This window comes from Ornithorhynchus anatinus, chromosome 14, assembly GCF_004115215.2.
Source record: "Ornithorhynchus anatinus isolate Pmale09 chromosome 14, mOrnAna1.pri.v4, whole genome shotgun sequence".
Taxonomy (NCBI): domain Eukaryota; kingdom Metazoa; phylum Chordata; class Mammalia; order Monotremata; family Ornithorhynchidae; genus Ornithorhynchus; species Ornithorhynchus anatinus.
The window spans coordinates 44,215,171-44,227,496 of NC_041741.1; the positions used below are offsets into that span (position 1 = coordinate 44,215,171).

General features: G+C 55.7%; 1 protein-coding gene across 1 annotated transcript; it reads right to left on the reverse strand.

The window, feature by feature from the left end:
- Nucleotides 1-1,480: 1,480 nt before the first annotated feature.
- On the reverse strand, nt 1,481-8,922 carry SSTR3 (somatostatin receptor 3). Its single transcript, XM_007656599.3, has 2 exons — nt 8,412-8,922; nt 1,481-4,675 (listed from the first exon to the last, which is right to left on the reverse strand). Exon 2 carries the CDS (start codon nt 4,600-4,602, stop codon nt 3,307-3,309), a length of 1,296 nt encoding a protein of 431 aa, XP_007654789.1. The 5' UTR covers nt 4,603-4,675; nt 8,412-8,922; the 3' UTR covers nt 1,481-3,306.
- Nucleotides 8,923-12,326: the final 3,404 nt, after the last annotated feature.

The window sequence follows — 12,326 nt, forward strand, 5'->3', positions numbered from 1 at the left end:
CTTCCCTGGCTTCCAGCCCCTGCTTCCTCCCTGCTTTTCCTAGTTTTTGTTCCCTGGGACCATCCTATCTCTTGCCAGCTGACCCCTCCGGTCCCCCCTCACCCCACCCAAGCCCCCTTGTTCCACCCCCTCCCCCTCCCCCACCTAGTCCCACGGCCCTGGGCCCATCTTGCAGCTCGAGGCCCTGTCCCGCTGCTCGCGGGACCCTGGGCTTTGAGTCAGTGTTACCAGAAACGGTCGCCTAGCAACCACCTCTTAGAGAAAAGTTCAAGGTGACGCTTGGTGCAGGCGGGGGTGGAGGGAGGCGGGAACCTGCGAAGGCAGCAGGAGCCTGAGAGGAAGATGCACAAACAGGGACCTCCCTAAGCTCATTCTGCTCCATCCCATCCCCATATCTCCCCTGCATATTCCTGGCCTAAGTGCTAAAGGTGCAAACACATACATGCACACATATGCACACAGCCATCCTTAAATGACAGTTCTCTTCCCCGCAAACCCTAGGAGCCCTATCAGTTACACCCTTTGCCCTGGAAGCAGAGGACATTCTGGGGGCTCTGGGTGCCAAAACCTACCTTTGCGTCTCCCCCAACACACACACACACACACACACCGCCCTCCACCCCCCGAGACTAAATGTGACTGGACTAAATGTGGCGCTGGAGCCAAGAACCAAGGTGCTTGAAGCAGCATGGCCTAGTGGATAGAGCACAGGCCTGGGAGTCAGAGGGTCGTGGGTTCTAATCCTAGCTCTGCCACTTCTCTGCTGTGTGACCCTGAGAAAGTCACGTTACTTCTCTGGGACTCAGTTACCTCATCTGTAAAATGGGGATTGAGACTGGGAGCCCCATGTGGGACAGAGACTGTGTCCAACCCAGTTTGCTTGTATCCCCCACCCCCAGTGCTTAGTACAGTGTCTGGCACATGGTAAGCACATAACAAATACCATAATTATTACTATTATCATTACTGTCTGCTGTGTGACCTCGGGTAAGTCACATCGCTTCTTTTTGCCTCAGTTACCTCACCTGTAAAATGGGGATTAAAACTGTGAGCTCCAAACAGGACTTGGTCAGTGTCCAACTTGATTAGCCTGTATCTACCCCAGTGCTTAGTAAATACCATTTTTTTAAAAAAAGAACGAGCAGAAGCCACTGCTGTGTTCTGGTACCCCAAATGCCCCCAAACTGACTCCGGTGACTGCCCAAATGACTCCGGTGACTGAGGAGTCAGTTGGATGATTCCCAGAGACCAACTCCCCTCCTCCAGCCCTCGTTCCCTCACGGGCCTGCACGTGGCTGCTGCTGGACTCTCTGGACCCTGCCCTGGCCCTGGCTGGAGGTCTCCCCTGCTTGACTGGGAACTCCTCAAGGGTAGGGAATCATGTCTGCCTACTGTATTGTGTGTGCTCTCCCACGCACTTAGTCCAGTGCTCTGCAGTAAATACCATCAATGGACCGCTTGCATTAACAGATTTTTCCAGTCAATGTCTGATCCTTCATCTTTATTAATGGCAGACTGACGCTTTTGGGGCCATCAAAGGTGCCCCCAACCCCATGTCCATCTTAGATTTCTCCAGGCACCCCGAAGGAACAGGATGGGGACAGGGCCTCAGATTGTCCCCCTCAAGCCCCAGATGGGGCTGGACAGTCCTGTGTTTGGGTCAGACCATCTACCCATTGGCCCTGTTTCCATCTCCCCAGCCTGTCCTTCTCGGATCCTGGATTCCTCCTCCTCCTCCCTGTCCTGGTCCTCTGCGCCTCCATTCTCTGCTCCCTTGAAAACCTCACCTTTCTCCTCCACCTCCTTGCCGCAGCCTTTCCCTCATCTCCCTCATCAGCTGTGTGGCTGAGATCCAAGTGGTTAAGTAAACGGTGCAAAGGGAAATATAGCCAAGGCTCTGAGATGGGGGTGAGGAGGGGAAAGAAAACAGAAGTCCATACTACCATTGAACCCTCAGTATCCCAGTAGCACTTCTGAACATATCCAATATATTCTACTATTTCCTCCTATCTGTAATTTACTTTGGTGTCTTGTTTTCCCTCACAGCTGACCCTAGACTATGAGCTCCTTGAGAGAAGGAATCATGTCTGCTAATTCTCTTGTACTCTCCCAATAACTAAGGGCAGTGCTGTGCATACAGTAGGTCCTCAATAAATACTATCAACTGACTGGTTGGTTGGTTGGTTGATTGAATGATTGCTTCTCACCAGCCTGAGTCACTCCCTTTCTCCCTTGGCCTCCATCCAGCTGGTCTTTCTGATTGACAGTTTGGGGTCCCTGGATCCAGGCCCGCCTTTCTGTTCTCTTGTTGGTACCTTCCAACTTTCCATGGAGGAGTGGGTCTGTGGGCCCCTCTCTCTTCACCCTTAACCAGAAGCTCATGGGAACAGGGTGGGCAAATACTCCTCTTGTGATATAAAGCCCTGGATTCTGGGATGCTGCTATCTTTGAGTTAACTGAGTAGGTGAGGTTGTGATTCTGAGCATGTGCGATCGGGCTCCTGAAGTCAAAGATGGCGGCACCCGGAACTTCTTGAGGGACCCCAGGGAGACTGGGGAAGCCTCTGCTCTACACATCAGCCAGAGACCTGAGCTCTCTGCTTCATCCTTGTCCTCATCCTCATCCCAACTACATTTTCAAAACATCAGGGTGGATCCATGTTAAAGCCACGTGACCCAGGACCTGCTCTTGTGTGTATGAGGAGGAGATGGGCAGAGGGAAGAGGCTACCCCGTGGAGAAAGGAAACTCCCTAGAGGAGCTTGGACGAATTCCTGGAAGAAGCCCTAAGGGGTTCCTGGGGACAGTGACCAGACTTGGGGTCGGGAGTGAGGTGGATAAATGCGTTCCTGTAGTAAAAGAATCCAGTTACCCTTCCTGCAGCATGAGCCAGGGCTGGGCAGGGGGGAAGGGATAAACTGAAGCAGGCCCTAAGACAGCAGGAGGCCCTCAAGGCAGATCCTAAGCCCCCGTGACCCCCAGAGCTTAGGCAAGAGAATCATCTCCCCGTCTTGTCCGGTTCTGGCCTCCCCACGCCACCCTCAGTCCAAGTGGTTCTTTATGATACTGGCTTCAGCTCGGGCCCACAGGAAGCCTGGGACCTGAATTCTAGGGGTCCCTAAAGTTCAGACAGCAGCAGCCAATCATTGGGTGGGAAGGATGGGGGACTTGGAGAGCGGTGGGGGACTGTGGAGAGGAGGTTGGTCTGATTCCAGGAGCTCTCAGGCCCCAGCAAAGACCCGAGGATCTCCTTAGCCTCCTCATCACGCTCCCTCGGCCTGGGTCCCGCCTCCCTGCCCGGACCCACCCTACAAGTAGCTGATCTGCAGAGCACTGGGCTTTTCCACAGTGCTCGGCTCCTCGGGCAGAGGCTTCTGCTGGCTGCTGCCCGCACTGCCCCCGGGCGGGGCCTCCCGCCTGCCTCCTCCTTTCCGGGAGATCTGGCTGACGGTCCCGTTCAGCTCCTTGGCTCCTACCCTTTCCTCCTCATCCTCCTCGCCCTCTTCATCCTCCTCCTCCTCCTCCTCCCCGTCTGTCTTCGGGGGCCCGACGGCGACGGCGACCTCCTGACTCCGGACCCGGCGCGAGGGCCTCAGCAGGGCCCGGCGGAAGCCCTGCTTGAAGCGGTAGGAGAGGAAGCCGTAGATGACGGGGTTGGCGCAGCTGTTGGCGTAGGGCAGCACCACAACCAGGAAATAGAGGCCGAAGAGCGCGGGCTCCTCGGGCAAGGGGCACACCACGTTGACGATGTTGAGCACGTAGAAGGGCAGCCAGCAGAGCACGAAGACAGCCACCACGGCCACCACCATGCGGGTCACCCGGCGCTCCGACGGCTTCCGCTTGGCCGCCGGCCCCCGCACCCGGCGGCCGGCCGAGCGCACCTTGACGACGATGAGCAGGTAGCAGAGGCAGATGACCAGCAGCGGGCCGAAGAAGCCCAGGGCGGCCGTGTAGACGATGAAGCCTGTCTGCCAGGCGGAGGCGGGCTCGGGCCACTGGATGTGGCAGGTGCTCATGCCCCGCGGCACGCTGGAGAAGACCAGCACGGGCAGGACCACCACGGCCGAGACGGCCCAGATGGTGGCACTCACGGCGCGGGCCACGGGGGCCGTGCGCCATCGGGAGGACCTCCCCGGGTGGACCACGGCCAGGTAGCGATCCACGCTCATGACCGTCAGGCAGAAGATACTGGTGAACTGGTTGATGGCGTCCAGCGCCATGAACAGGCGGCACATGAGGGAGCCGAATGGCCAGTAGGAGAGGGCGTTCTGGGCAGCCAAGAAGGGCAGCCCCAGCATGAAGAGCTCATCCGCCAGGGCCAGGTTCAGGATGTAGACGTTGGTGACCGACTGGCTGACCGAGTGCCGCAGGACGGCGTAGATGACCAGGGAGTTGCCAGCCAGCCCCGCCACGCACACCACCAGGTACACCAGTGTGATGAGGACACCGCTCACGTCCAGACCCGGGGGGGCCGCGAGTGACAGGTTCCTGGGGCCCGGCTCCACCCAGGCCAGAGAGGCGTTGCCCGGCTCCGACGATGGGGCCGACGATGGGACCGACGAGGAAGCCGACGGGGCCGGGGTGCCGAAGCCCAGAGCCTCCATGGAGGAGGGAGGTGGCCGGGGGGCCCTTTGGCCGGGGGTCGCCCTGCCTGGTCTTGGTCGAACGGTCACGAGCCTGGGGGAGAGAGAAAACAGCCCAGTCGTGTACCCGATAGTGAACCTGACCGAGCTGGTGGCAGGTGCGGGGTGGGTAGGAGGAGAAGGTATTTGGTAGTTGGTGACTGCCTCCCCACCACTAAGTTGCCCCCCTTGCGCAGACGAGATTGTCCCAGCCTCGACTGAACCCCTGGGGTGCGGGCCCCTTTAATAATGATGCCGATCATGATCATGGTATTCTGTAAGCTCTCACTCTGTGCAGAGTACTGTTCCTCCCTCGACTGTAAGCTCACTCTGGAAAGGGAATGTGTCTGTTTATTGTTATATTGTACTCTTCTAAACACTTAGTACAGTGCTCTGCACAGAGTAAGCACTAAATAAATACGATCGAATGCGTGGGCCCAATATCTGCAGGCCAATGGCAGTGCCAGAATTAGAACCCCAGTGTCCTGATGTTCAGGCCCATACTCTTTCCACTAAGCCTGGCTGCTTCTCTATTGATGGATAGATGGATTGATTCATTGATTGAATGACTGAACGATTAGTTACAGGGTCAGAAGGGAGGGCCGACGCTTCAGCCGCCAGTTCCCCAGACTCTGTTCTCCACCTCCTCTTCCCTCCCTTCTTCCCTGGTCCTCGGTAGCTCCGGGTTCCCTAGAAACCAGGGGGCCCTGCATCCCCCCGGCCTACCGGCCCTCAGCCCCGATGTGACACCGAGCAACGCGTGGAGCCAGTCGGCCTGGGTCTTGGTTCTAGCTCTTGGGGGCAGTCTGCCCTGGGCAAGAAAGCTTGGGGGTCTCTGCATAGCCCATTCTCCCCACCTGCACCATTTCCAGACATGCCCCCGTGCACACGTGTGCACACACACAGACACACACACATACACTTGTCAGCTGTGTGACTGTGGGCAAGTCACTTCACTTCTCTGTGCCTCAGTCACCTCATCTATAAAATGGGGATTAACTGTGAGCCTCACGTGGGACGACCTGATTACCCTGTATCTCCCCCAGCGCTTAGAACAGTGCTCTGCACATAGTAAGCGCTTAACAGATACCAACATTATTATACCCACAGACACTGGAGAAGGGGCAAAAGAGGCAGTGTGGCCTAGTGGCACGAGCACAGCTGGGAGTCAGAAGACCCAGGATGTAGTCCCAGGTCCACCTCTTGCCTGTTGAGTGACCTCGGGCAAGTCCCTTAATTGTTCTGTGCCTTAGTTTCCACACCTGTAAAATGGGGATAAAATATTCTCTCCTTCCTTCTTAGACTGTGAACACAGTATTAGAGCAGAGACTGTGCCTGATCTGATTATCTTGTCTCTCCCCCAGGGCTTAGGACAGTGCTTGGCAGTTGGTGACAATTTAATGGATACCTTTCATCTGAATCTTTATTAAAGGGGCCTTTATCTCAGGGCTTCTGTTTAGCTCAGGTTTGAGCGCAAGTAGAATCTTCTGTAAGAGTTCGAAAACTGGGGAATGGGGGCTGGGGACTGGGGGGATGCATCCAGGTTTTCTCTCACAACTACCCCACAGCCATGTCCCAAACCCAAACTCCTTTGTTCTCAAGTTATGTGTGTGCTTTTGTCCACTCTCAAGTGCTCAATGCAGTGCTCTGCACGAAGTGGGTGCCCAAGACGATTGATCGATGGATGGTATCAGGATGGGGGAGAGAAGTGGGAGAAGGACCATTTTTCCACAGGAAAACCTAGTGCTGGGCCCCAAAGAGCAAGTAGAGGCACCTGCCGCCCAGCCATTTCTCTATTTGTGGGAATTCATTGTTTTTCCTGGCCTTTTAATAATCTCGGTATTTGTTAAGCGCTTACTATGTGCCGAGCACCGTTCTAAGCGCTGGGGTAGACACAGGGGAATCAGGTTGTCCCACGTGGGGCTCACAGTCTTAATCCCCATTTTACAGATGAGGTAACTGAGGCACCGAGAAGTTAAATGACTTGCCCAAAGTCACACAGCTGACAAATGGCCGAGCAGGGATTCGAACCCATGATCTCTGACTCCAAAGCCCGTGCTCTTTCCACTGAGCCACTCCTGCCTGGTCAACCCTTCTGACCCCTCTTCTCTTACTCTCCTGGGCCCCTGCCCCCTGGTCCCCCGTTCACGGCCCTTCTGCCCTCCTGGCTGGCCAACTCACTTGCCTTCCAGCCTGCCCTTCTCCGCTCTAGGCTCAGCTCCATTTCTGTGGCGACTGGGTCTCTGGATCCTCTCTTCTTCTTTCCTAGCCCAGCCCAGGGATTTGTCTGAAGGGACTTATCTCTGCTTATCATCTCTGCTTATTTCTGCTTCTCATCTCGGCTTAATTTCTGCTTATCATCTCTGCTTATCTCTGCTTATCTCCGATGGGCCCTGGCAGCCTGGGTGGATGGGGTCCAGCAGAGATAAGCTGAGAGAGTGGCTCTCGAGCTGAGAGAGTGGAGGGGAAAGGTGATGGATGGACTCTTCAGTGGAACAGCCTTGGAAGGACTCTAGACTGGAAGCTCCTCCTCTAGACTAGAAGCTTTTCTAGACTGAAAGCTTCTTCTCTAGTCTGGAAGCTCTTCCTCTGAACCAGAAGCTTCTCTAGACTGTAAGCTTCCTTTCTAGACCGTAAGCACCTGTGGGCAGGGAACACCTCTACCAACTCTAATGTACCGTACTCTCCCAAGTTCTTAGTATAGTGCTCTGCACACAGAAAGCGCTCAATAAATGTCACTGATCGACTGATTGATTGAAAGAGGACTCACAGGCCTGTCAGGGATGAATAATGAAAGGCCCAGCATGGGATGGGGGCTGGAAGAGGAGGGTGCAGTGGGGGTTGGGGAGCACCCCATGCCAGTCTCCCGGGTGGCCCGGAATTATCTGTCCCTGGAGGTGTGAACCCTCCTCTGGGAGGGAAGAGTTGAGTGACCAGCAACGGAGTCCCTCCCTGGGGGCAAGGGAGGCATCTGGGCCCTGCACATCCAACCCAAGCCTGGACTTCCGGGGCCTGCTAGATGTGGGCCACGGCGCCTTGATTCTGAGGATGAAAATGTCACTTGCCCTTCCAGGAGAGTCCCCAGTCAGTCCCCAGGGATGAGGGTTCAGCGGTTGGGGAGAGAAGCCTGTGGATGGCCTGGCCTGGTACTGAGGGCCTGGGGTGGTGGGTTATAGAAGAAGTAAAATCTGATGGGGGGCAGGGGATGTGTTGTAGGAAAGACAGGTGTCCCCAGAAAATCAGAGATCCTCCCTCCACTTCTCCCCCGCCCCAGGCGACTGGCCTAGAGGAAAGAGCCTAGGCATAGGGAGTCAGAGGACATGGGTTCTAATCCCACATTTGCCACGTCTGCTCTGTGGCCTTGGGCCAGTCATTTAATAATAATAATAATAATAATGATGATGATGGTATTTGTTAAGCGCTTATTATGTGCCAAGCACTGTTCTAAGCGCTTAACTTCTCTGGTCCTCAGTTCCCTCATCTGTAAAATGGGGATCAAGACTGTGAGCCCTGTGTGGGACAGGGATTTTGTCCAAACTGATGTGCTTGTATATACCCCAGCACTTAGAACAGTGCTTGGCACATAGTAAGTGCTTAAAAATACCACAATTATCGTTATTATTATTGTTCCTGGCCAGCTCCCTTCCCCGCCCACTCCAAGCCTGGCCTGGGGGCCTGGAGCAGAGGGGGCCACAGGGCCGATCAGCCAATCCTTTACCCACTCCACCCAATCCCCGGCAGCCGGTCAACGAGAGCCTCAGTAGACCGAAGCCCTCGGCCATGCTACTTACGTGCTGCGGGCCTCGATTTCCCCCAGAGCAGTGAAGTTCACATGTTCGCCGCCTTCCTCCCGCTCCAGGGAAGCAGGGACGCCCCAAACACCAGGCCCCCGCAGCCCCCTGGGGACAGAAACCTCTGGAGCTCTTCACCCGCTGCAGGTCTCCCTTGGTGGCCTTGGGCTCCCAGCTCCCAGCAGGCCACCCAGGCCGCCTAGCCCCGGGCCGGCCACATCTGGCTGCCTGAGCTCTTCCATCCAGGCTGGTTTCTGCCGGCTGTCGGGGCCAGGGCCTGGCTCCAGCATTTCTCGGTGGAGCCCGGAGCCCGATGCTCCATCACCAGGAAGGGGTTGGGGCCGGGAAGGCCTGGCACGGGGTCAGAGAGAACACCCAGGGTGCCGGCCCTTCCCGGGAACAGCTTCCCTGACCAATGGAAATGAAGAGATGCTCGGGAGGGGAGTGAGAGGGAGACAGGGAGATTGACTGCTGGGGAGGGAAAGGGAGAGAGAGAGAAAAAAGAGAGGAGAGAGAGAGAGGGGAGAGACGGGTGAGCGAGGGTGAGGGGGAGAAAGAGACAGATAGAGAGAAAGGGATCCGTGACAGGGAAGAGGAGAAGAGGGAGAGAGGGAATGATGCAAGGGGAGAGGCGGTAACAGAGGGAGAAGGAGAATGAGGAGGTGGTGAGGAGTGACAGAGAGTGATTGTGCCACAGATGGTGACAGAAGGAGAGTGAGAAGGGGAAAAAGAATAAGAGGGAGAGCGAGAGAGAGTGGGAGACAGAGAGAGGAGAGGGAGAAGGGGAGGGGCAGAGGGAATGCGGAGAGCAGGTGACTGGAAGGAGGAGGAGGAGGAGGAGGACAGTAGGTTATGCTGAAGGAGGGAAGAAGAGGGGAGGAGGAAGGCGGAGGGGAAGGGGGGCACAAACTGGTTGCCAGGGGAGATTTCTGCCACCCACGTTCACTGAGGATCTGTGGACACTTGAGGACCGCCCAATCTGGCTAAGGCCCCGATCCCAGGGGCCACTCCAGCTGCAGGAAGTCACCTCTCCTACCCCTGGCAAAGGAGCCAAGTCTCTCATCAACCCTCAAGCTCACTGGACTGTGAGGGCCGAGAGCAAAGACAGCTGGGCTCCTGTCAATTCCCAGACTCCCGCTTTCTCCTCTCTCCCCGGTCCAGCCCTCTCACCCCACATCCTCAGGGATGCCTGGATGCTGGCTCTCTGAGAGGTCCGGGTGCTGCTGGGGTCCACCCCTCTCCCTAGATGCCCCCCACCCTCAGCTTCCCATGACCTTACGTGCCACCTTTGCAGATGCTAATGGAGGCAGCATGAGTGGCCCAGACCTTTTGCTCATCCTCAGCGCCCCCAAGCCTGTCTGGCTCCACTTTCCGGGGCCTTCCCAGGCTAGGATGCTATTCCACAGGTAGGTGGGCTCCTCGGCAGGCTAAGGGCTACTCTGCAGGCCGGGGGGTGGGCCTACTTCACAGGGTGGTGGGCTACTCCACAGATTATTGGGCTACACGTTCATGGGCTGGTGGTCAGGGTCTCAGAAGGTGGGCTAACATCTGCCTAGGCTAATTTCTATAGTGAGATGCCACAGGATGGAGATTCCAGGGGTGAGATCCATGATGCTCCATGTGACATCACTAAAGGGGCTTGGGGATGGGGGATGGGCTGGGGAGCAGGGCAGAGGTAGAGCTTGGAGGATCAGTGTCAGTTCCCCTGAGGATCACTGGACCAGCGTGGCCCAGGAGACAGCAGCCGGCTCTGCTTTCTTCTCTTCCAATAGCCCTGGGGACCCCACACTGCCCAGCCCAGACCAGCACCCCAGCCAGGCGGAAGCCACTGCCGATTGCATTACGTGACTGGAATCCTTTTTCTCCCGATTCCAGGTCAGTAGACGGAGCTGGGTATCCGGCTGGGTGACTCATACTTTGTATTCATTCTCATTCCCTTTTCCTCCCTACCTTCCTCCCACTTGCACACACACACACACGCAAGTGCGCATGCACACACACACACACACTCACTCACACAAACACACACCCTTCAACTCTGCACCTTTGCCTGTCTCTCCACCTCGTGCTCTGTTGGGAGGGAGTAGAACGGCAGAGGCAGCATGGCCTAGTGGATAGAGAATGGGCCTGGAAGTCAGACCAGGGCTCTAATCTTGGCTCTGCCATTTGTCTGCTGTGTGACCTTGGGCAAGTCACTTAACTTCTCTGGGCCTCAGTTACCTCATCTGTGCAATGGAGATTAATATCGTGACAGGGACTGTGTCCAACCTCATTAGCTTGGATCTACCCCAGCACTAGTACAGTGCCTGGCACATAGTAAATGCTTAACAAAGATGATTTTAAAAAGAGTGGTGGCACGGGAGTTGATCAGTATAACGTCTGGATGGGGTTAGAGAAATTTGGAGGGAGAGGCCAAACATCTGGAACGGTTTTGGGGGCCCTGCTCCCAAACTCCAGGATTTCTGGGTTAGGATGACAGCTCCTGGACTCAATTAAAAATCTTGATCTTGCTCTCCCTGAACCCAAGCCAGAACCCTTCCCGGCCCCCTCCTTTACGGTGTCTTCCTCACAAGGGAGTGGTGTCATGATGGGGAGAAGGATTATCTATCATCCTAATTCCACGTGAGGCATGGAATAACCCCCTGTCCCTTCTTGCTTGAGGTCCTTGAGACCTCTTTGGGGGACTCACTGAAACCTCAGCTGGAAGCTGCTCTCAACCAAGAAGAGAAGGGTCAGAGGGCTAGGGAGATACTGGACTGTTCTCCCTGGAGGGAGCTGGGGGCCTGCCCTTGAAGGTCACACCCCCAACTCTGTCTACTGACCTGGAATCAGGAGAAAAAGGATTCCAGTCACGTAATGCAATCGGCAATGGCTTCTGGCTGGCTAGGGGTGCTGGTCTGGACTGGGCAGTGTGGGGTCCCCAGGGCTATTGGAAGAGAAGGAAACAGAGCTGGCTGCTGTCTCCTGGGCCACACTGGACCACTAGTCCTCAGGGGAACTGACATTGATCCTCCAAGCTCTGCCTCTGCCCTGCTCCCCAACCCACCCTCAGTCTCCATGACCCTTTAGTGATGTCACATGAAGCGTCATGGATCTCACCCCTGGAATCTCCATCCTGTGGCCTCTCACTATAGAAATTAGCCTAGGAAGATGTTAGCCCACCTTCTGAGACCCTGGCCATGGAACATGAGCAGAGAGGGTGTGCCCGATTCAGGTTCTACATGGGACCCAGAGAAGGGCTCCTCACACAGCAGATGATGACAAAAATGAAAATGATAACATGGTCCCAAGATGGGGGAAGGTAGGATCCCCTGACATAAGAAGAGACCTTTGACCCTGACTACTTCAGAAACACAGTAACATCATGGACAAGAATCACCGTTGTATAATCTGCAGTCTCCCCCTTCAGGGTTTCTACTGGAAAAGAAAGTAGGTGGTGGTGCTAACAAGGTGGTTTGGGGGCAAAATAAATGCAATTCCTAGGTATTCAGGGGTGTGCTGACAGACACACGGATGGATGGAGAGGAGGATGAATGATGGATGGTTGGGTGGGGGGGTTGGGTGGATGGGTGGATGGATAGGTGGATTGATGGATGGGCGGGTGGATGAAGAGAAGCAGCGTGGCTCAGTGGAAAGAGCATGGGCTTGGGAGTCAGAGGTCATGGGTTCTAATCCTGGCTCCGCCGCTTGTCAGCTGTGTGACTTTGGGCAAGTCACTTCTCTGGGCCTCAGTTATCTCATCTGTAAAATGAGGATAAAGACTGTGAGCCCTATGTGGGACAAACTGATCACCTTGTATCCCCCCCCCCAGCGCTTAGAACAGTGTTTTGCACATAGTAAGCGCTTAACAAATACCAATATTATTATTACTATGAATGATGGATCAGTTGGTGGATGGGTGGGTGAATGGATAAT

Bases quoted from the DNA above. Each gene is read 5' to 3' on its own strand.
- SSTR3 (XM_007656599.3), bottom strand. From the start codon at position 4,602: ATGGAGGCTCTGGGCTTCGGCACCCCGGCCCCGTCGGCTTCCTCGTCG.